Below are 21,476 nucleotides of genomic sequence, written 5' to 3'. Positions count from 1 at the left end.
CTCCGCAGGATGGGGGGCGGCCACGAGGCGCCTCCTCTCCGCGGGGGCCCTGGGTGTCTGGGCAGGAGGGCGCCAGCCCTGTGGGGCAGACCCCTGCGCTTGTCTGGAGAAGAGGCGGCTGGCGCAGACCCCCAGACGGCTGGCTGTGCTGGGCGGTGTGGGGCCGTGCGCGCACAGGCCTGGTCTAACTCCGGCTTGACCTGGCCACGGCGCGGTGGGCGGGGCTCCTGTTGGGGGTGCACGTGGTCCACAGCACCTGCATCTCTGGGGCCGCCCTGGGGCCCCACCCTGCACCCCGTCCGCAGGACTCACCTCTACGGCGCTGCCTACGAGACACACAGGCCCACACCCACCGCCAAAGGGAAGGCGTTCCACATGGGGGGTGAGTCCCCGCGGCAGGTCCTCACCCCGCAGCATCCCTGGACGCAGGGCACCTCCCCCCGCCCCCACCCAGAGGCACGAGTCCCTCCCCAAAGTCGGGCTTGGGATGGCTCAGAGCAGGCGAGCCCCGGCCCCCAGTGTGGTGACAGCTGCGCTCAGCTCCTGGCTGCAGCTGCCCCGGCACACCGTCGCCATGGCTACTCCGGAGCCGTCGTCCTGACAGCGGGACTGCTGCCCTTCTTCAGCAGAGACCCCGCCTCCCCCGCGCGCCCAGGCCCCTGATTCTGCCCGCGGTTCGCTCGGCGCTGCCAAGGGCTCCGGACTCCGGAACTGCTGTCTTCTCGGGGCCTACAGCTGTCTGCCCCTCCCTGAAGCTCCTCCTCAGTGGCCTTGAGTCCTGTCCACCGCCAGGACCAGAGCCTTGGGCAGCCCCACCCCCACCGGTCCCAGAGGACTGGCCCCTCACGGCGTTTGCAGCCCTGGCCCATTTCCAATGCCGAGTTTCGGTTTCCCTTCTTTCCCCAGCCATGCAGGACCCCTGCCCTCCCGACCCATCCTCTCCCCTGATGGGGCCAGTCCCCAGACCCTGAGCCTCGCCAGGCTCCCAGGCTGTCCGCAGGATCGGCCTCCCTGGGCAGGCAAGCCTGGTGGGGAAGCCCTGTGCCCGCAGTCTGCTCGAGAATCCTGAGGGTTCGCGCACCAGGGTGTGCCCGAGAGGCCACGCGGGAGACAGCGGTGGTGTCCGACTCCACAGGCTTCTGCAAGGTGGCCCGGGTGGCCGTGAGCCCAGCCACCTTCTCTGGCCTGTTGGCCAGCGCCCGGCAGTTCCGGGAGCAGAACCAGGCGGAAGTGGGCAGTGAGGCCATGGCCCCGAAACCCGGCCTGGTGAGCCTCCGGGCCCACAGCCCCATGTTGGGATGGTGGAGTCGGGCAGGGGCGCCCTGCCGCGGGTGAGGGGCTCCGGCCCTCGGGACCCCAGGCCGGCCTCCCTGCCGGTCGAGGCAGGCGGGGGTGCTGCTGAGCTGTTCCTGGGAGTAGCCTTTCCCTGTGGGGTCCCCACGTGGCCGGGCCCCCAGGACCCTCTGACCTCGGGCTGTCTGGGTCCGACAGGAGGCAGGAGGCGTGCACCCCGAGACGCAGGGGGATCTTTTCCCGAGACTCGGCGACGTGCTGGCGGCCACTGAGGAGTACCTGCGCCCGCTGCTCCCGCTGCTCCGCAGCTCCGAGCCCAGGTGCCCGGCCGGGCTGTCTCTCCCGTCGGGGGGCCTGCGAGCCGCACACCCCAGGGGGCCCAGTGACGGGTGGGGGCCCCCAGCTGCTACCCTCTGTCATCGCCCGAGCGGAGCACACACGGCCCGTTGGTCGGTGAGCACGCGCTCCGAGAGGCTCCCCGCACCCTGAATGCCGGCCGGCTGGTAGCCTGCCGCTGGGAAATCCTGCTTCTGCCTGCAGCCTCTCTGAACCGCCCCCCAACTCAGGCCCTTCGGTGGGCTGTGGGGGGAAGGGCTGGCCTTCGGATGTATTTCTGGAAGCAAAGCAGGCGGAGGGGTCGGGCCTGGGGCCTCCGGGACTGGCCGGTCGGTTGGTCAGTGAGGGTCCTGAGCCCTCCCACCCACGCGGGAGGCCGGTCTCCCCACGGGAGCAGAGGGGCGGGGTTGCGCCGAAGAGAAACAGCCCGAAGCGACACACTTGAGGTTCCTGGTGTGTGTGGTTTTCGTGCAATTCTAACACCGAGTGCATGTCTCTGACATTCAGAATCCAGGTTCCCACGGCCGCCGCGGACCCGGGGAAACCAAAGGGCAAGGACAAGGAACGGAAGCTGTCCCTGTCGCCCCAGGGTGAGTGGCCGCGAGGGGGGGGGCAGCGGGGCCCGAGCTGCGAGGTCTCAGGAGCCTCCTGGTGGCTGATGGGAAGACGCGGAGCTGGGACTCGCCCCAACAGCCGAGGGGCGTCAGGAACAGGCTCTGGGAACCTCAGGCCAGCCCCCCTCCGAGCTTCTCTGGGGCACCGAGTGCCACCGGTGCCTCAGAAGGGGCTGGAAGGGGCTGTCCCTGCCGCCCCCGGTCACGGCCCACGTGCAGAGGTCAGCCCCGGGGCAGCCCAGTGCCCGGTGGCCGTGGGTGCTCCGTGGGCAGCACCGTGGCTGCCATGGACAGGAAGCCGCAGGGGGGTGGGCAGTGGCCTCGTCCCTCCCCCAGGGCCTGACTTCACAAATGGCTCCTTTTAAAGGCATTCCGCTCATCCATCCGTGTTTCTCCCAGGCAAAGGCTTGGCGAGCCGAGGAAAACGCAGTCGCTCTGTCCAAGGACTTTGACTTCCAGAAGCGCTGGGCGGTGCCCTCCTCCGGGGGCTGAGCGCTCGGAGCCGAGGCCTTGGGTGCCTGCTGGGTGCCCGCTGGGTGCCCGCTGGGGCCCGGGCACCGGGCAGAGGGTGGGCCCCCGGCAGACAAGTCACACCTCCCATGCCCGTGCAGAGGCTGGGCCGTGACCCCCCGAGGCCACTTGGGTGCAGAGGTTCTGCCTGAAAGTTCCTGGGACCCAGGTGGGCGCAGCTGCGTGCGGGGCCGGGAGGGCCGGGGTCGCCTGGTTCCCACCGTGCGGTGCAGTGCATGCTGGGAGGAGCAGGTGTCCCCTAACAGGAAACGGGGTCCCTGATGAGCCCTCCGGGGACCCCTGGTCACCTGGAGAAGCCCTTCTGCTGAAGGGGCCTCTCGGGCCGTCCCCAGAGGCCGTGACCCCCTGAGGCCCCCTTGGGGAGAAGGGGCCTGTGCAAACGGCAGTCCCTGGAGAGGTGGCCCCAGGCTGGAAGGAGCCCTGTCACTCCAGGGCCTGCCTCAGGGAGGGGCCGCCCTCAGAGCCACGGGAACCCCAGTCCCAGGACTGGGCCTGGCGACGCCCCCAAACCAGTGTCTCCCGTCCCCGCAGCCCAGCGTGTCCTGGGGCCAGACAGCCGAGGCCGCGAGCAGATGTCCGACACTGGCCTGCAGCTGCCGTTCCCGCCCCCGGCCCCGCCCGAGGCCGCAGACACTGTGGTCCTCCTGGTGGACCGGCCGCTCCTGGAGCTGCCCCTGGAGGGCCTGGCTGCGTTCAGGGAGGGCCCGGTCTCCTCCGTGTCGCGGGACTTCTCCCTCCAGATGCTGTGCAACCGGCTGCACCGGGACGAGGCAGGTGAGCGCAGCCGCCAGCCGGCCGCGGGCGCGGCTTGAGACGGGGCTGCTTGAGTCCGCTGTATGAGATGGGGCCGGGGCCGGGTCCGCGGTGGAAGCAGGGCCGGGGTCGGTGCTGGCAGACGAGGGGGCGTGTCCAGGGCCCTGCCGGAAGCTCTGGCCGCACAAACCTGTGTCTCCGTCTCCGGGGCGGGGCCAGTGCCAGGTGCGCAGGTGGGCGGGGCCAGTGGGGATGCTCCACGCCGGGCACGGTGCCGGTTTCTGCGTGAACACGGCACGTCAGGATGTGTCAAGTCAGAGTGAATTCACCCTTCCAGCTGAAACGGGAAAACCCAGGCAAGATACATGAAATAACAGCTTCCAGAGGTCGGGGGCCAGGCAGTGGGGACCGCGATCCCTGGGGGAGGGGCCGGGCAGGGCCTCCGGATCCCCCGGGTGGGGGCTGGGGACCCACAGCGGGGAGAGGCTGTTGGAGCAGGAAGTCCCGGAGCAGGCGGGGGACGGCCGGCGAGAGTGCCTGAGCCGTCACGGAGGAGACAACGGAGACAAAAATGTTTGTTGGAGGAACAGCCGGGACGAGGCGGCGAACCGCCTCAGTGCTTCCGACACTGGGGGACAGACGGACAGACGGCACCTCGTTGGGGCCCAGCAGCCGGAGGACAGCTGGGGGTCCCTCGGCGGGGCGGCCCCCTGGTGGCCGCCGAGTGCAGCATGTGCGAGGTCCCTGGACAGCCCCGGAGCCTTGACATTGGAGACGCTCCTGTGGTTTCAACTTCAGAGAACTCACAGCCCCCGCACCCCCGGCCTCCCCTCTCCCGGCTCCGGGCGGAGGAGAACCCCGCAGAGCCCAGGGCGACCCTCTCAGAGGGCACGGCAGGCGGCCGGTGCACCACCCTGCGCCCGCCTCTCTCCCTCCGTGGTGGCGCCTCTCCTTTCGCCGTCTCCCACAGACGCGGCCGGGGCCAAGGACGCCAAAGGCAAAGACCTCAAGAAGCGCAGCCCAGCAAAGAGGGGCCCGAAGGTGGGTGGGTGAGGCCCCGGCGGCCGTGGGCGGGGGGGGGGGGGCCTGGGGCCTCGGGAGGTGCCCCCTCCCCCACCGTTCGTTGTCTGCCGTGGCAGGGCGTCGCACCCCGGACCGTCCCCTCCAGCTGCGTCACCGTGGACTCGGACAACTTCAAGTGTATCCTTTGCAGGCCCGCCCGCCCGCCCGCCCGAGCCCAGGCCCAGGCCCAGGCGCTGCGTTTCCTTAACCCAGCCCAGTCGTCGTGGACCCTTACGAGGAGGCCCAGGGCCCAGGTGCGGGGGGGGGCCGGCCGGGGCGCCGGGTTCTGCCCTGCCCTGCCCTGCCCCGCCGCAGGGGGTCTGGGTCAGTGGGGCCCCCGGGGGCCCAGGCGCCGCACTCCCCCACCCCCACCCCTCCGTGCTCCTGGGGCCCCGCTCCGGCGTCAGTCTCCCCGAGAGGGCGCGGTGGGAGGGAGACCCGAGCTCCCCCAGCAGTGACCGGTGCCCCCGTGCCCGCCGCCACAGCGGGCCGGGCAGCGCCCCTGAGTCTGCCCCCGTCCCCTCCCCTCCCGTCCCCTCCCGCCCCGCCCCCCTCGCAGACATGCCGACGCCCATCGCCGTGACCCGGGAGATCCTGGAGAAGTTCAGGGAAACCTTTGCTGCGCGCTGGACCGGGCACCTGGGCAAGAGGCCCTTCCCCAGGTGCGCCTGGGCCCCGCGGGTGCTCCCCACGCGGGGGCCGCTGCCCTCAGTCTCCCCGGCTCCCCCCGTCTGCCCCTCAGGGCCCTCCCGCCTGAACCCCGGCCTGTCTTCCGCACACACTGGCCTCCGGGTGCCTGGTCAGGGCGCCGGCGTCCCCACCTGCGACTCACGGATGAGGACCCGGGCGCCCAGGGCCCTGCAGCCGGCCCGGCGCGCCTGTCCTGTGGGTGCCCGTGGGGCCCGGGCGTGCTTGGGTCGGGTGTCCCTCCGGCACTTCCCCGAGCCCAGCGGGACGGGGTCCCTTCCAGGGAGAGGGGACGGGGGTGGGGGGGCGTATAGGACGTGTTTTCTCTGAGAGCGAGTCCTGGCACGCGTCACCCTGAGGACGTCCGGGCGGACTCGGTCCTCCACCCCTGCCCACCCACCCCTGCCCACGCACCCCTGCCTGCCTCCCCCCACCGAGCCCCCGCCCCCCCTCCACTCTGCAGCCAGGCCCAGTGGGAGCAGGCCCTGAGCAGCTGCTCCGGCTTCCTCTTCCACGGGATGGAGCGCTTCCTGTCGCACCTGTCGGTGGAGCGGCTGGCGGCCATGAACCTACAGGGTGAGCAGGTCCCCTCGGTGCCCGGCGACCTCGCAGCGGCCAGGGCCAGCGTCTCCCTCGGAGGCAGCACCGGGCACCCTCGTAGCAGGGCCTCGGGTAGCCCCTCACCACCCCCCACCTCCCGGACACCCCAGTGCAGGCTTCTGGACCTGGCGGACCAGCCGGGGGCAGTCGGGACGGCCCCCACGTGGCCAGCGAGGGCCAGGGAGGGCGGCAGGGCTGTGTCCATGGGGTGCTGGTCGCCGCCCCTCCCCACTGGTCCCTCCGTCTGAGTTTCCGGGCAGAGAGGAGGCTGCCAGGTGCCCTGCCCCCACCAGGACGCCGTGCAGGTGGCCAGTGGCATCTTTGGGGGGGCCCCCCATGGACACCCCCCCCTTCGTGGTGCGTGTCCCCACCGATGGCAGCACGTGGACACTGGTCTCTCGGCTGCCTGCCCCGGGTCTCCTTTCGGCCCCCCCCCCCCCCCCCCCGTGGAGCCGGCAGGACAGGACCCCTCCCCGCCCCCAGGCGTGTCCCCGGCCGATGGACGCAGGGCCGGTTAGGCGGGACGGCTGGCAGAGCCCGAGGACGGTGCCAGGCCACGGGCCCCACGGGGCAGCGGCACAACCAGGCTTCCGCTGCCCCCCCCCCCCCCGGCTGCGAACAGCTGGAGGGGCGCCGAAGCCCAGCCGGCCCAGCCCCCGTGGGGAGCGGGGCGCCCTGCCCGCCCACAGCAGCTTGCGGCCTGGCCCCCGGCTCCTGTGCTGGTGGTCGCTGGGGGCCACGGGGACCCACGCGTTGCCCCATGTCTGGGACTCCGGGAGGGGGGTGGCGTGCTGGGAGCGAGGCCCCTCACAGGGCAGCCGTGCCTGGGCCCCGGCGGCCAGGGCGGCGTGCAGGGTGTGGGGCTCCGGGCAGGGCGGACATTCCCGAGTGCCCGAGTGCTGGCGGGTGCCGGGAGAGGGCCCGTGGTTGAGGCCCGAGCCACGGGCAGACTCGGCTCGTCTCTAGCCCGCTGTGCCCCGTGACGGCAGCCCGCACCCCTGCCCCGCCGTGTCCCGCAGACTGCCAGCTGATGGTCCTGCTGGACCTCAGCCGGACCCACGAGAGCCTGCGGCGGACCATGGAGGCTTCGGAGTGCAAGAGGTGCCCGGCACCCTCCCCCCAACCCCGCACGGTGGCCTGTGCAAGGTGGACAGGGGTCGGGGCGTAGGAGTGACGGGTGGGACCCCCGGGAGGTGTGGTGGCAGCCCTGGGAGGGGCCGGGCCGCCACCACCTGCCCCCAGCCCACCCCGCAGCCTCTCGGCCCCGAGGACTGGCCAGGAGTCGGGCCAGCAGTGGGGTGGGTACGGGGCATGCGCCCCCAGGGCCCCGGTGGGTGGCTCTGGCGGCTGAGCGGGGACCCCCCTCACGGCGGGGCGGGTGCCTTGAAGGGCCTGTGCTGGGGCAGCGCCTGCCCCCTGGGGGATGTCTCCGGGACTCTCAGTCCAGCTGCCCGCCCAGCCCCCGCGCCACCTGGGCTGAGCCAGCAGCCAGGCTCTGTCCCATGGCCCCGCCCCCGCAGCGCCCTGGAGACGTCCCTGGAGGAGCCGGTGGAGGCCGCCGTCCTGCTGAGCCTGGCGGGGGTCCGGAGCGTCCTGGCGAACCAGTGGTGGACGACCCTGCAGGACAACGCGCTGCGGGCCGGCGTCCTGTGGGAGAGTGCGTGGCCCCGGCCTGTGGGGCGCCCTGGGGCCCCCCTGAAGCCCACGGCGGGGGGGGGGCGTCTGTGCTCATCTGAGGCGGGTCCCCCCGCAGATCTGCTGACTGTCGGTAAGCCAGCTGGGAAAGCGGTCCGCCTCCTCCAGACGATGGAAGCTGAGGAAGTGGTGGGCGAGGGTAGGTCGGGACTGTCCACGCCCCTGTGCAGGGGGGGGGGGGTGGTGAGTGGGTGAGTGAGGGAGTGAGTTTATGTACAAGTGAGTGAGTGAATGCACATATGAATGAGTCAGTGAATGGATGAGTGAGTGAGGGAACGAGTGAGTGAGTGGGTGAGTGGGTGAGCGAGGGAAGGAGTGGGTGAGTGGGCGGTGAACGAGCGTGAGAGCGAGTGGCGAGCGGACTGGCCGCACGGGGCAGTGCGTCGGGTCCCGGGGCCCTGGGAACCGAAACCACGGAGGGGAGGGCGCAGAAGCCTCGGGCTTTGCTGGGGAGGAGCCGCCAGCAGGTGGCGGTTCTGCGGGCGGAGAAGGGCTGCTGGGCGCCGGAGCCCCACTGGGGTGCGGCGTGGACGCCGTCACGGAGGAAGGGGCCCACAGGATGGGGGCGGCAGCGGGAGGCCCTGTGCTCACGGGGGCCTCCGTGTCCCCATCTGTGAGGGACCCACAGCGGCCTCCACGTGGGGGCTGACTTCAGCCCCCGGTGAGCCGCCGTCCCCTCCCTCAGACGAGGCTCTGCAGACCCCCAAGGACAGGAGGCCGTCCCGGCCTGTGCCGTGCGGCTCCGACTGGCTCTCCGTCAGCCTCAACCTGGTGCTGTACGGGCTGCCGCACCAGGCCATCGTGTGACCCTCCCCGCCTGCCCACCCGCCGTGTGCCCCGGGGCACCCTTCTCCAGGGGCCTCCCCCCACCACCCCGGACCCTCCTGGGGCTGCCTGCTCTACGGCCCCCTGGCACGTGGGACCCTCAGGGAACGGGCCTGGCAGGCGGGTGGCGTGAGGGCCCCACCAGGGCAGCATCCCTGCTGCCTGGGCTGCGGGGTGTGCCCTTCCCCAGGGCGGGCTGAGGGGTGGTCTCCACGTCCCACGAGCCCCTGGAGGGGGCGAGCCGGGTCCCAGACAGGAAGCCCCGCTGGCCTCCTTTGCATCCTGTGTGAGAGCTTCATTAAACGATGTGTCCTGACCTCTGACCTCTGTGTGGTTTCTGGGGCCAAGATGCTGGGGGGTGGGGCCTGGGCACAGCCTCCAGGGCCATGACACCAAGACACCAAGACACCAACACAGACACCGGCACCGGCACCTCCTCTCACCTCCGGACTCAGGGGCAGGGCTGGCTGTGAGGGATGATTCCAGCCTCCCCCAGGGCCTCCCACTGGGCGGGGAGGTGGGGGCGGGGCTCCCACGTGGGCCAAGGAGGGGACAGGCCAGCCACGACACCTAAGCCCTGCTGCTTCCACCGGTCTTGGGAGACTCTCTCCCCCGCTGGGACCGAAGATGAGAAGCCCAGGGTGGCAGCGCCCCGGGGTGGGGGGAGCAGGGTGCACGCTGCAGATGGTGACGTGGGCACCTGGCTCTGTGGCTCCGTCCACTTGCCTTCCCCAGTGCCGGGAGGAGGCGGCAGGTGGAATGGTGACTCAGAGGCAGGCCAGCCCGATGTCCACCCTCCGCCCCCCCTTGCTGGCCCTCGACCTGGGCACAGGGGTCCCGCTCTGCAGACCCACTGTCCGTGGGGCCCGGCAGGGACTCAGTGGGGTGCCCACTCTTTGCAAACGTCTCCAGGCTGCATGGCCGACTCTGGGCTTGCCACCCTGTGTCCGAAGCCCTGTGGCGGGTCCCACGGGTCCCGAAAGGGTCAGTGCAGGGGAGGAGCTGGGGGTACGGGCCGGACCACGCAGGGAGAACCAGCGAGTGGAAGGGGGGGCCGGGGCCTCGTGCCCCCGAATGAGGGACAGAAGTGACACACACGCAGTTTCGACGGCACTGGGGACTCGGGTGAGGCCGTCTGTCCCACCTGCTGCCCGCTGCCCTGTTCTGTGCGGCGGGGTCATCGCCAGTGACCGGATGCTGAGCCCTTGGAGGAGGTGCTGGGCCCTGCCCAGCGCCGTCCACTGGCTTCTGGGCACAGGCCACGCCCCCAGGCAAAGCTCTGTCCCCGCCTGCCCCCCCTGGAGACATCTCGGGCCTCTGAGCACCCGGCAGCCACCTGAGGGCCAGATGGTGCCAAGCCAAGGGACCCCTGGTCGCCTTGTGTCTATGGGCTGGGGGGCCGGGAGCTGAGTGGATGGGAGGTGGCGGGAGGGTCAGGGACCCCCACGCCCGCCTGGCACACACACCCTCACGGCCCGACGCCGGTGGTGAGGCGAGTCCCAGCACCATGGCCACCCCGTCCGATGCAGAGGGACCAGGACCCAGACCTTTGACAGTCGGGGGGCGGGGCCAGCGACAGGAGCGCTGCCGGACCTGCTCAGACTGCTGGGCCGGAAACCCCTGGTGTGCACGCAGAGAACCGGCAGAGGCCCGGGCGTGCTGCTGGGGGTGAGGCAGGCGCCAAGGCCCCCGGGAGGACGCCGTGGGCATGCAACCCGGCCGCGGCACGCCGGGCGTGGACCCCGGGGAGCGCAAACCTGTGTTCACACAATCACCTGCATGAGCACCTGTAGCAGCTTCAATCGGTCACAGCAGAACCCAGACACGACCCGTGTGCGAGTCACACCCCCCCGCCCCCCCCCCCGGCGGTCCGGACGCGAGGACGAGCTGCCGACCCCTGCGGACTCCAGGGCGCTGTGCCTGGCGGAGACGCGGTGTCTCGAGCCGCATGGCCCACGGCTACCGTGCGGAAGGCCAGCCTGCGGACGCCGTGGGCGGAGGCAGGTCCTCGTCGTCAGGGTCGAGGACGGGGACGGGGTGGCCGTGGGGTGGCAGGCCAGTTCCGTGTGCTGGCTGCGGCACCAACACGGGTCTCTCTGAGACAGAACATGTCCCGGAGCTGCCTGCACATGCATGCCGACACGCACATGCTGCCTGTACCCCATGGGGGAACGGGGCGCTGTGTGCGGCCGCTGGGCCCCCGAGTGCCGCCCCCGGGAGGCCGGGCGAAGGGCTCCCTGCCCCTGTCTGCAGGTCCCTGGGAGTCTGTGGGCAACTCGAACGAAAGCTTTAAAGCTCATCTTGGATGACACTGAAAGGTGGAGACTCCCCGTTTTTGCTGGATTTTTTTCCTTTTTCCAAACACATAGTTTTCCCATTTTTTTTCTAAGTTAACTAATGACCAGGAATAAATTCAGAGCGGAGCCGCGCTGGAAACACGGGCTTCCCGGGGGGGGGGGGGGGGGGGGCGCGGTGCTGGCGGGCGCCCAGACCCCCGGGGTAAAAGCTTCGGGAGATATTTCATCCGGCGCTGCCCGCTCGCGCCCCCGCGCCTGCTCGCGTGAGTGCGATTCCGTGTCTCGGCGGCGCTAAAATAACTTTCTGAATTATGTCCCGGCAACATAACAAATCACATTATCAATTAACTTCTACAACAGAAGTGGCTTCCTGTAATAGATCCAAGCGTGGAAAAATTACGTGGGTGAAATTTATGTAACCCTAAAAACTGTAAGGAGAAGAAAGATCACTTTGGATTTATTGGTCGTAACAGGGACGGCCGTGGTTCGCCGCAGGCGGCCCTCGGAGGCGGGGTGACACCGGCTGCGCGTTGGGACTCGTCCGGGGAAGGACGGAGGCCGGTGTGGGAGGGAGGGAGGGCTGTCCCTCTGGCCCACACTGAGCTCCGTGACCTTGAGCTTCAATCTCTCTGACCTGGGACTGCCCCGCACTGGGACCCTCAGGCCCAGGCCCAGGCGGCGCCCTGCCCACAAGAGTCCCGCCCAGCCCGTGAGCGGGACCAATCACCTTTTTAAAAGTTCGACTTGTTTTCTTAATTGTCTTGAAAACAGGGATTTCCGTATTTGAAAAATAAAGAGCGGTTTTAACAATTGTTTGTAGAGAATTTGGAAAATGACCCTGGCTGTTGCGGCTCACTGGACCGGGCGTCGGCCGGCGCACGGGCAGGCCGCCGGTTCCTTCCGCGTCAGGGCGCAGGCTGGGTGGGGGCCTGTCTCCGGTCGGCACACGCGAGCAGCAACCACGCGGTGCTGCTTCTCCCCTTCCCCTCTCTCTAAAAACGAAGAAATATCTCTAAGAAAACAAGAAAGTTTGGCAAACGAAGCCCTCTCGGCCGACGGCAATGGTCGGCGTTCGACGGGTCTCCCTGCTCGGCCTGCGTTCCGACGCGCAAGCTCCGCGGGCGTCTGCACGAGCCCCGGTGTCTCCACTTACCGCGCTGGAAATTCCCCGTTTCGGGACTCGGAAGCCAGAACCTTCCTGGAGAGGGTCCCTCGGCCCCAGCAGGCGGCCCGCACACACCCATCCCAGTGCGCAGGGCACAGGAGGCGGTGCGCCGGCCGGTGAGTGGGCGGAGCCCCGGCGCACCAGGTGTCCCGCCCCCAGGCCCAGGTGCTACTTGCGCCCTGTGTCTCCGGGCCCAGACCGAGGTCCGTCCTGCTGACGTCGCGGCCACACACTCTGCCACTCTGCCCTTTGCCAGCCCCCGGCCGCCTCCGCCGGGATGGCACGGGCTGTGCCGGAGGCGTGCCCCCTGCCTGGCAACCCCGCCGATGCCCCTGCTCACCTGGGAGGCCACCCCTGCCGCCTGTCCACCTGGGCCGCGGCGCCCGGGCCTCCCTCGTGTCCTGACTTAATTCACAGCCGCAGCTAAAACAGGCTTCATATGGATTTGGATTCGGAAATTAGGTGGGTTAATAAACTAAAATGCTCACAGCCCCTTGTATATAAATTTCCATTAGGTTCCCTCATCCAACACTGGCCTCTAATAGCTTAACTTCTGCATTAAATAATTAAAACTCTATTTTCAGTTGCTGTGAGCAATTGTTTTCCTTAATGATCTTTCCAGAGGAGCCAGTAATTTTATATCTTGTAAAAGTGATTTACTGGCATCATTATCCCATATCCCTGAAATATGGCCCGGCGGCTCCGCGAAAGGCCGTCCGTATTCGATTAATGCTTCCCACGTTGGACACGGAGGGCTCCTCGCGCCCGGCCGTCCTCTCATTTTATCGTGACGATGATGAAGATGGAAACAACCTGCTTAATTGTCCCATTTCCAACAGGGAAATCAATTTGCAACACGTCTCCACCCTTAAAAAAAAGGACGAGACGGAGACGGCGGCGCGCGGATCCGGGGAAGGGCGGGAGGGGTGGGGCGGCAGCACTCAGCCCCAGGCTCCGCCCACACAGGGCGGGTGCGGGGAGAGCGGAGCGTCCAGTCCCCGCTGCCTGGCCAGCCCCGCCCCCTCCAGGCACAGGGCCGCACGGGGGTCCTAACGGGGACTCTGGGCGGCTCCTGCATCGAGGGTTTGGGGGGGGGGGGTGACCGGCAGGGACCAGCCCACTCCAGGCTCTTGCGCCCCCTGCGACGAGTCCCCGAGGCCGACCTGGCTCACTGGACCCCCAGGACATGGGCTGTTTAGCAAATTTGACCGGGAAAGTGAGGGTCCGGGGGGTCTTCACGCAACCCCTCGCCTTTGTCAGGACAATCCACGGGCCGAGTCCTGCCCGCCACTCCGTCAGGCGGCGGGCGCTGTGGGCCACGGCGATCCAATGGTTTGACGTTTTTATCGCAGCTCGCGGGGACCAGAGGGAGGTGACCAGACTGATGCTGCGAGCGGCTGGCCGGCCGCCGGGAGGGAGGTGAGGGGCCAGGCTGCAGGGGGCTCCTCCGTTTGCCTGTTGCGGATGCTGATTCTCAGTGACAGGAGGCCAGAGGGGGCTGGTCCTCCGCGGGGTGTCCTCCCCACGCCCTCCCCGGATTTCCGGGCGCCCCGTGCGGCCGGGCTGGGGTCCGGGGCATCGGAAGGACCAAGGACCACTCTGCCTGGGACCTCGGCCTGGAGACACCCCCTTTGACACGAAGGGCTGGGCTCAGAACTGCTCCCCTCCCCCGAAGACGGGCCGTGAGCCCCTGGCCCCGTGGAGCTGGCCGTGCACCCTGGGGGGGCTGCGGGGGGCAAGTCATCAGCTCCTGAGCCGGGTGTCCGGTCACCAGCCTGACGGCCAGCGCGTCCCCTGCCTGTGGGTTCCTCATTCGTGACCCGCCCCTTTCTTCCCTTTTCCTCATTAATCCTAGTTCTCCCTGTAACGGGAACTCGGGTTTTCCTGTCACAGACCTGGGAAGCTCACTCCCGCCCTCCCGGCCCTGCCAGCCCTTATTCACGGCGGGCTCCCTCGCCCTGAAACTCGTTCAGGCGGTTTCCTGGCAGCCACGTGACTGCGCTGTCCCCCGTGCTGGAGCCCACAGGCCCTGCCAGCCAGGGGGTGCTGCCGCCACCCCCCCACCCCACTCCGGAGCCACCCGCCTCGGGCGCTTTCCATCCTCAGTCACGTTTAGACTGAGAGCCCGCAGAGGTCCTTCTGAGACCAGGTGTGTGGATGGGGCGGGCGTTGCTGAGGACCTGGCTGGACAGGTCCCGGCCACCCAGGGGTCTGCTGGCCTGGGGAGCCCTTCCCGGGAGGGCAGCTGTGGCTGCACAGACCTGGGCTCTGCAGGGGCTGCAGGCAGGGGGTGGGGGCATGGGACGCCAGAGGCTGGGCAGAGCCCCAGGTGGGCAGAGCGAGGGGCTGGGGAGGAAGGGCCAGAGCGAGGCGCCCGGTGCGAGGCGACCAGGCAGGGAGACAGGTGTGCGTTTCCCAGGGCCTCGCTCAGAATTCCTGGGACGAGAGACCCGCCACCCCCAGGGGCCGGCCGAGCGAGGGGCCGGCTGGGGTGGGCAGCCGGGTGGGAGGCGGTGTCTGTGTCCTTGGCCCTGCGTCCCTGCGTCCTTGCCCTGAGGGAGGCAACTCGTGTCCGGGACCCTCTGTGACAGGGTGGGTCTGCACGCCTGGGAGACGGAAGCTGCCGGCACCCCAAGGTGACACGGGTGTCCGGGCCTCAGGACAGAGTGCTGCCCATGGGGGAGCAGGCGGGAATGTCGGGGTCTCTGGTTGTGGCACCAGCCCCCCCCCAGGAAGGGGTCCAGGCAGGGTTTGCTGATGAGCCCCGGGTTCAGGGTCGGACTCTGGTTCTGACATGGCCTCTGCTGGCAGGACCCCCGCCCTCCGGGGGGAGCCCAGCACCCTCCCCCGAGCCAGGCCCGGGCCAAGTGCACGTGAAGGGCCACGGACAGCTCAGAGGGTGAGACCGTCCCCATGCCCACCCACAGTGGCAGGGCCCTGGGCATCGGTCACCTGCCACCCTGGTGGGTCGAGACCCCCGCATGGGGCCCCCACCCCCACTCCTCTGGGGCAGCGTGTGCCCCCCAGGGCAGACACAGGCGGACCTGAGCTCTGGCTGTGGGGGCCAGGGCCCTGGCGCACCTGCCGCTCAGCCCCACCCCACTGCAGTCCCCTCCCCGGCACCTGGAGCCCGCGGCCCGTCTGCAGCCCCTCCCGAAGTGGAGGCGGGTGCCCCTCTGCCCCTCTTCCTTCAGGGGCCCCCCCTCCAGGTCCTGTCCTCCACCCCCATCCCGTCTGCTCCTCCTCGGCCTCCTGTGCTCAGTCAGCCTCTGCCCCACCGCACGCTCAGAGCACCCCCCACCCCCCATGACCCTGCAAGCTCAGGACGCACCTGTGGGCCCCTGTGCTGTGGGGGCCGGGAGAGGGGGCTGCAGAGGAAAATCCCAGTGACCGCCCAGGGCAAGATCTGGGGCCGGCCTGTGCCCACCCCCTGCTGCCCCCATCCTCCGGTGGGACCTCCCAGAGGGGGACTTGGAATCCGGTGCCAGGCACCAGGGAGTGGGGTCCGGAGCAGGTGGGACACCCGGCACCCCCTCCCCACCTCCGGAGCGTCTGCCCACATGCTGCAGCCCTTCCCTTGGGGGGGGCGGTTGTCTCACTTCGGGGACTTAACGTTTCCAAGAATCCTCACGGGGAGGGGGAGGCCGGCCCACTCTAGGGCGTGCGGGAGCCAGCGTGGGGGGCCCGCCTCTCCCGTGGGCACAGGGCGATCTCCGAGGGCCCCGTGGGCGGTCGAAACCGCCTCAGGTCCCTCCCAACCTTCCGTCTCCTGGGACACGGGCCCCTCCCTCCCAGTCACCAAGGTGCACTGCGGCCTCACCCCCCCACCCTCCCCACACTCAGGGGAGCAGCCCCCCCCACCCCCCGCGACCAGGCCAGGGAAAGGGGGACAGAGACATGCGAGTCGGCGAGCGCTCGGGCCAGGCACCTGGCTGGGGCCCCTTCCCGCACGGCTCGGGCGGCACCGGCGGCCGGGTGCCCAGACATCGTTGGGTCGGGGGGGGGCCCAGGATCGGGGAGGCTGCCCGCCCGGTGGCCCAGCCGGACCCTCAGCCACCGGGAGGCCTCCGCACGGACAGAGACTGGCCTGGACGGCGGCCAGGCGTCCTTCCGGAAGCGCCCACGTGGCCGGTGCCGCTGGGGCCCACCCGCGGTAGCGGCAGCGGCGGCGCGGGGCAGGCCGGCGCCCTGACACAAATCTCCTGCTGGGCGTCCATTAGCACACTTGGCAGGCGGTCAGGCGCCCCCGGAGAGCGGCCGCGGGAGAGAGGGAGAGAGCTCGTCCCCGCCGCCGCGCACCTGGTGCCCGCCGCCCCGGCCCCGGGGGATCGGCTCTCGGCCGTGATTTACGGCGCCTCCCTTTGTCCTCCCCCGCAGGGGACGCGCTCCTGCGGCCGCAGACGCGCCGGGAGCGGAGGCTCCTCCCCTGGGACGGTCCCTGAGGGCCTGGGGCTCGGCGGTGCCGCAGGCCTCCTCCCGGGACCCCTCCCCCCATTTAGGTAACTGCCCCCCCCCTTGCCTGGCCCCGTTTACGCAGGGTGGGGGGACTTCAGCAGGGACCACCGCGTCAGATGGGGGCGCTGGCCCTGCTTGCTGGGTGAGTAGGTCTGAGAGCCCTGTCCGGCCTGGTGTGGGTGTGGCCACAGGGCGCTGGTGGGCTCGGGTCTGTCTCCGAGCAGGAGGGCAGGTGGGCCTGGGGCGGGGGTGGGGGTGGGGCTGCAGCCTGGGGCGGGGCCAGGAGGAGCCCCGCCCCAGCTTCGAGCTGCCTCAGCGAGGAGCCCCTCCCTGCAGCGCTCCTTTGTTCATTCATTCATTCCGGTTCCTCGCAGCAGGGGTCCCCTCGGGGCCTCGCAAAGGGAGGTCGGGTCTGCACCGCAGAGCTGGGCGCCCGGGGGGAGGGAGCCTGGGTGTGGGCTGCCGGGTGAGCCCAGTCAGGCGACCGAGGTGTGTGCACCGTGCATGAGCAGCACTGGGCAGCAGCCCCTCTGCCCTCCCCGGCCCTGGGCACAGCGGTCCCCAAGCAGAGAAGGACCTGGTGACTTTCGGTGGCTAGAGAGCCTGGAGGGGCCCGAGGGCACCCCGCACAGCCACGCGGTCTGGGGGCCAGCGTGCAGGCACCCACGAGGAAGGGCCCTGGAACTCTCTGTCAGGGCCCCGTGCCGGCGGGCCCCCTGAGAGAAGAGGTGCCGCCAGCCAAGGGGACTCAGGCTGGGGGACAGGAACTCTGCCCACTTCTCTGTGGATGTGACGTTTATGAAAATAAACACCTCTGAAAGGAGTAAAGGAGCTGGAGAGGGGAGGGTCCCACGAGGTGGGAGGTGTCGGTGGTCCAGGGAAGCCAGGGGGCCCGAGGGGGAGGGGCCGGGGCAAGGGGCCTGCCGGCCTGCCCCCCCCCCCCGCCCTGGAGGGGGAGCCCCTGGGCCCTGACTGCTGCCCCGCGGCATCCTGCCGTGGAGGGCCGGGTGGTGGGCCCCGCAGCACCCCCTCTGCGCCTTCCTCTCCCTCAGCGCTCCTCCGGGCCTCCTCCCGTCCACTGGGGACCCTGCCCCCCAGGGCCTGGCCCACATCTTCCTGGGGCAGGTGCCTGGCTCACAGGGTCCCTTACGGGGGCTGCACGCCCTGGACTCAGGGCACCTGGAGGCTCCTCAGTGGAGCCTGCTCCCTGGCGGGGGGCACAGACCCCCTGCGCCCACCCTGACGCCAGGCCCTGGAAGCCTCTTGAACCGGGGGCCGGGGTGGTGCATGTTGGTTCCCCCCCTGGAAGCACTCACTCGGTCCCCGAGGCGCGGAGCGGGGCAGGGGCCCCGGCAGGGCGGCGGCGGGTGGGGCCCGGGGCGGGTCAGGGGTGGTGGAGGAGGGAGGGTGGCCCCATCCCGGCCCCGGCGCCTCAGCCTGACGCACCCTGGTCGTCAGGGGCACAGAGTCGGAGCCTCGAGGCTGGACCCCGAGATGCAGCTCAGGAGAGGGGCAGCGCCTGGGACCCCTCTGCCCAACTATCCTGGCCCCTCCCACCCCAGGGGTCGCCCTCACCCCTCGGCACGGCTGGGGGCTGGGGTTGCCGGCAGGCACACCCAGGCGCTGGGCAGCGAGTGGCGGCCGGGCCGGCTGCCTCTCCGGAGGGTCTGCCTGCAGCCTCCGCTCAGGACGCGCAGTGACTGCGCCAGCCGCCACCCTCAGCGAGGCCACAGCCAGCTCCTCGCCTGGGCCCCCGAGGCTCCAGGGCAGCAGTCACAGCCCACCCCGTTCCAGCCAGGTCTGGGTCGCAGGACTGCACCGGGTCACCTCAGTGGCCAACCGGCTCCTGAATCCACCCCAGAGAACGGCTCAGACGTGGGTGGGGGAAGCCAGGGCCCTGGGCGGGAGGGCTGCCTGGAGGCCTCAGCCCAGGGAGGGGGCGGCCGGGGGCGGGGGACGAATCTCCACTTCACTGGTAAGACCGTTGGAGACTCGGCGGCTTCCCGGCGTCAACCCGCGCTCCTTTCCGCGGCACCTCCGCCTCCCCTGTCCTCCCGCCTCCAGGTCCCACACGGACCCGCCCAGGGCCTGGACACCTGCTACCCTGGCCGGTCCTCCCCAGGGACGTGGTCCCCGGCCCCCTCCACCCTCTGAGAGTCTCGGCCGGCCCGTCCTGCAGGCGCCGAACACGTTCCATCTTCTGGTTCACCACCAGCCCCTCCCGCGCGGGGAGCGGGGCCGGGGCCGGGGCCGAAGCTGGCTGCACTCCCGCGGCGCTCTCAGGGGCCCGCGGCACCTAGCAGGTGCCCGATAAATAAATAAATGCTGAACGAATTAAGTCTCTGCCAAACAGCAGTTGTCTCCATTTCCGGACGGTGCTGTTTTGCGACGAAACGAGCCCTCGGCCCTCCTCGTTTGCGGGACGTTTACGCCGAGACCAGGAGAGGGCATTCTCGGACCTCTCCGCCGCCCCGAGGAGCCCCGCCCCCGGCAGGGCGAGCTCCGAGGCGCGCCTTCCCGCCGGCGGCCACCAGATCTTCCCCGGAGCAGGGGGCGGCGCCTGGGGCGCAGGAGGAGGGGGTGTGGTGGGAGCCCGGGTAGTGGGGTGGAGCGCGCAGGCAGCGAGGCGGCCAGAGACCGCGGGCCAGGAAGACGGAGTTAACAAGCCTTTACATCCGGATCGGGGCCCGGAAGCCAGCGCCCTGGGCGGCGGCATCCAGGAGTGTGGGGCTGGGTCGCGGCGCGGGCTCCGGCACCCGGACGCGCAGGGCAGGACGGGGAGCGCACCAAGACACCTCGGGCCAGAAGGACGTGGCGCCCCACCTCGCCCAGTTCCTCCAAACCGTACCCCGCCCCCCCATCCCGCACCCCGGGCACAGGTTCCCTGTTGAGCCACGCGCGCCGCGGCCGGTGAAAGCAGCAGTCCCACTCGCCACTCCAAGCGTTCCGGGCGCAGCCAGGGAGAGTCCGGCGCGTAGACAGGCCTGGGGCCGCTGGGGCTCAGGGCAGCGGGTCAGGGTCTCTCTCCTCAGCGGTAAAGGGGCTGGGAGGCTCCCGCGCGGGTGTGCAAGGAGCCCTCCTGCCCTGAGTCGGGGTCGCGGGGACCCTTCGGGAAGGCAGCCGCCTCTGTCATCCCGCCCAGACGCGCCCCTCCTGGGCTGCCCCAGAGAGCCTTCCCGCCGCTGCGACCCCGGTGGGCTGGGTCGCGCGGAGGAGGGGTCCGGCTCCCTCGGCCCCGCCCCTGAGCCCTCCCATCTCGACCTCACTGGAGCCGGAACCTGGCCACCCTTGTCGCCGCCTCCGGGAGCCCAGAGGGGCCCAAACTCTGCGGGGAGGGTCCTCCCTGCGGCCGGGGTCTGGGGGCGCACACACACGGTCGTTTCCTCCGAGAAAGTGGGGCGCGAGCGAGGCCCGGGCGGGTCTCAGGGCCTGGCGGACCCCGCGCCATTCGCAGCGTGAAAACCCCGGGAATGGTGCTCTGGGTGCCGGGGGGCCTGGCTCCGCTGGCGCCGATCCTTCGCGGGGCAGCCACGCCCGGGTCCCACAAGTGCGGCGCCGGCTCAGGAGGCCGGGAGAGAGACCCCACCACCCCCTGCGCGGGGCTGCACGCACCCCGAAGCCCGGCCAGCCCGTACCCGCACTCGAGGTGGGGCAACCATCCCACTCCCGCCCAGCACGCGGCCAGCGACTTTCCGAGCCCCGGTCCGGTGTAGGGGCTCAGGCCCCACCGCCAACTGAACACGACACAACGAAAACGGACCCCCGGGGGTCGCCGTGCGAGCGGATGTGGGGTCCTTGCGCAGAGCCGCGGGGGTCGCCTTCGTGCGCGCCACCGAGATCCGGGAGGCCGGAGGGAACCGGGACAGTCGTTGCGGACAGACCGCACGAGGCTCCGAAGGCCCGCCTGGCGCAGCCCCTCCCTGCAGCCACGAAAGGGCTGTCGGTTCGCGGACGGTCGGTCACGGCTTCAAACGGGCAGCGGACAATATTGATATCCTCCACTTATTAATTAACACGTGCCGCCACCCAAAAGGACGAAAACGCCACCGCCCAGCGTTCATTTACTCAGCGCCTCTCCACCAGCGCTCGGAGCCCACCGCGGTCTCATCGGAACCCACAGCAGCTCAGGGGAGGGGGCTTTTTGTGCCCAGAGGGCACCGCGGGCCCCACCTGCCTGTCTAAAGGCCGCGACTCTGCGCCGCGCTTCGGGCGAACCCACGGGGGAGGCCCTGGACGCAGCCCACAGGCCGTGCGCTTCAGGGTGCTCAGGCTGTGCGCAAGGGGGGCCGGCGCTGGGCTCCCCCGCGAGGCCCGGAAGGAGGCTCGGTTCTCAGGTTGACTCCCCAGAACCCGGCTGCAACTCAAGCCCGAAACGTCCGCTCTAGAGGCCCGGACCGTCCCGGCGGTCCAACCTGGCAGAGGACAGGCCTGCGGGCTGGGAGCGGACGGGGAACCGCCCGGCAGCGTGTGCGCACGTGGCCCCGGGGACTGACCTCGCCGCCGCGCCAGCCGTTTGCCAGTGAAGACAGAGCAGATTCGCGAGGGCCAAGTTTGGCCACTCGGGCCCGGTGCTCTGACCTCCGGTTTCCTCCGTCGCCCGTTTGCGTCCCCGAGAGTCCCCCCGGAGGAATGTTGGCGGCTCTCCCCCGACTTGAGCGGGAGTGCCAGGGGAACGGCGGGGCGGGAGCTGGCCGTGTCCCCCGACGGCGCCTGCTCTCCGGGGGCGCTTGGCCTAATGGGGCGCATGGGAATTGACGAGTGGATCCTCAAATCTGCATTCTTTCGGGCGATAAAATATGCTCTCGTATTTTTTCCTGATTTCCCATTAAAACCTGTGCCTAACTAAACTCCCATCCAACGGGATTTATTTCGTCCCGGGGGAGATAAATCGGGCAAATTTACAGCCCGGAAGGCACCTGCCGCGCTAATGGGCCCTTCATGGAGTGCGCGGCCGGCGGGGGCGCGCGGCGGGCGGGGCGCTGGCCAATGGCCGGGCCGCGGGCGCCCGCAGCCAATCAGCGCGCGCGCCGCGCCGGGGTCCCGCGGTTATCAGCGCCTCCGGCCCGCGCGGCGCCGCTCGGACCAGCTCCGGAGCCGCGGCCCGCGCTCGCTGTCCCCTGCCGCCTCCTGGCCCCACTCGAGTCCCGCGCTCGCCCTCCGGGG

The 21,476-nt window shown here is 70.2% G+C and overlaps 1 protein-coding gene across 1 annotated transcript in view; it reads left to right on the top strand.

Annotated features, from left to right (window-relative positions):
• CFAP46 (cilia and flagella associated protein 46) overlaps positions 1–8,435 on the top strand; it is a 57,606-nt gene extending 49,171 nt beyond the window's left edge. The window contains exons 46-59 of the mRNA XM_036027466.1: positions 306–382; positions 1,136–1,266; positions 1,492–1,613; positions 2,137–2,219; positions 3,387–3,548; positions 4,498–4,568; positions 4,667–4,727; positions 4,808–4,843; positions 5,149–5,251; positions 5,740–5,852; positions 6,896–6,977; positions 7,397–7,533; positions 7,630–7,710; positions 8,257–8,435. Of these exons, the coding sequence (XP_035883359.1) occupies positions 306–382; positions 1,136–1,266; positions 1,492–1,613; positions 2,137–2,219; positions 3,387–3,548; positions 4,498–4,568; positions 4,667–4,727; positions 4,808–4,843; positions 5,149–5,251; positions 5,740–5,852; positions 6,896–6,977; positions 7,397–7,533; positions 7,630–7,710; positions 8,257–8,378 (1,381 nt within the window). The 3' untranslated portion in view covers positions 8,379–8,435. The remainder of the gene's footprint in view (positions 1–305; positions 383–1,135; positions 1,267–1,491; positions 1,614–2,136; positions 2,220–3,386; positions 3,549–4,497; positions 4,569–4,666; positions 4,728–4,807; positions 4,844–5,148; positions 5,252–5,739; positions 5,853–6,895; positions 6,978–7,396; positions 7,534–7,629; positions 7,711–8,256) is intronic.
• Positions 8,436–21,476: the final 13,041 nt, after the last annotated feature.

This window comes from Phyllostomus discolor, chromosome 5, assembly GCF_004126475.2.
Source record: "Phyllostomus discolor isolate MPI-MPIP mPhyDis1 chromosome 5, mPhyDis1.pri.v3, whole genome shotgun sequence".
Taxonomy (NCBI): domain Eukaryota; kingdom Metazoa; phylum Chordata; class Mammalia; order Chiroptera; family Phyllostomidae; genus Phyllostomus; species Phyllostomus discolor.
The sequence above is the reverse complement of the archived record's forward strand: the minus strand, read 5'-3'. Positions and strand labels throughout refer to the sequence as shown.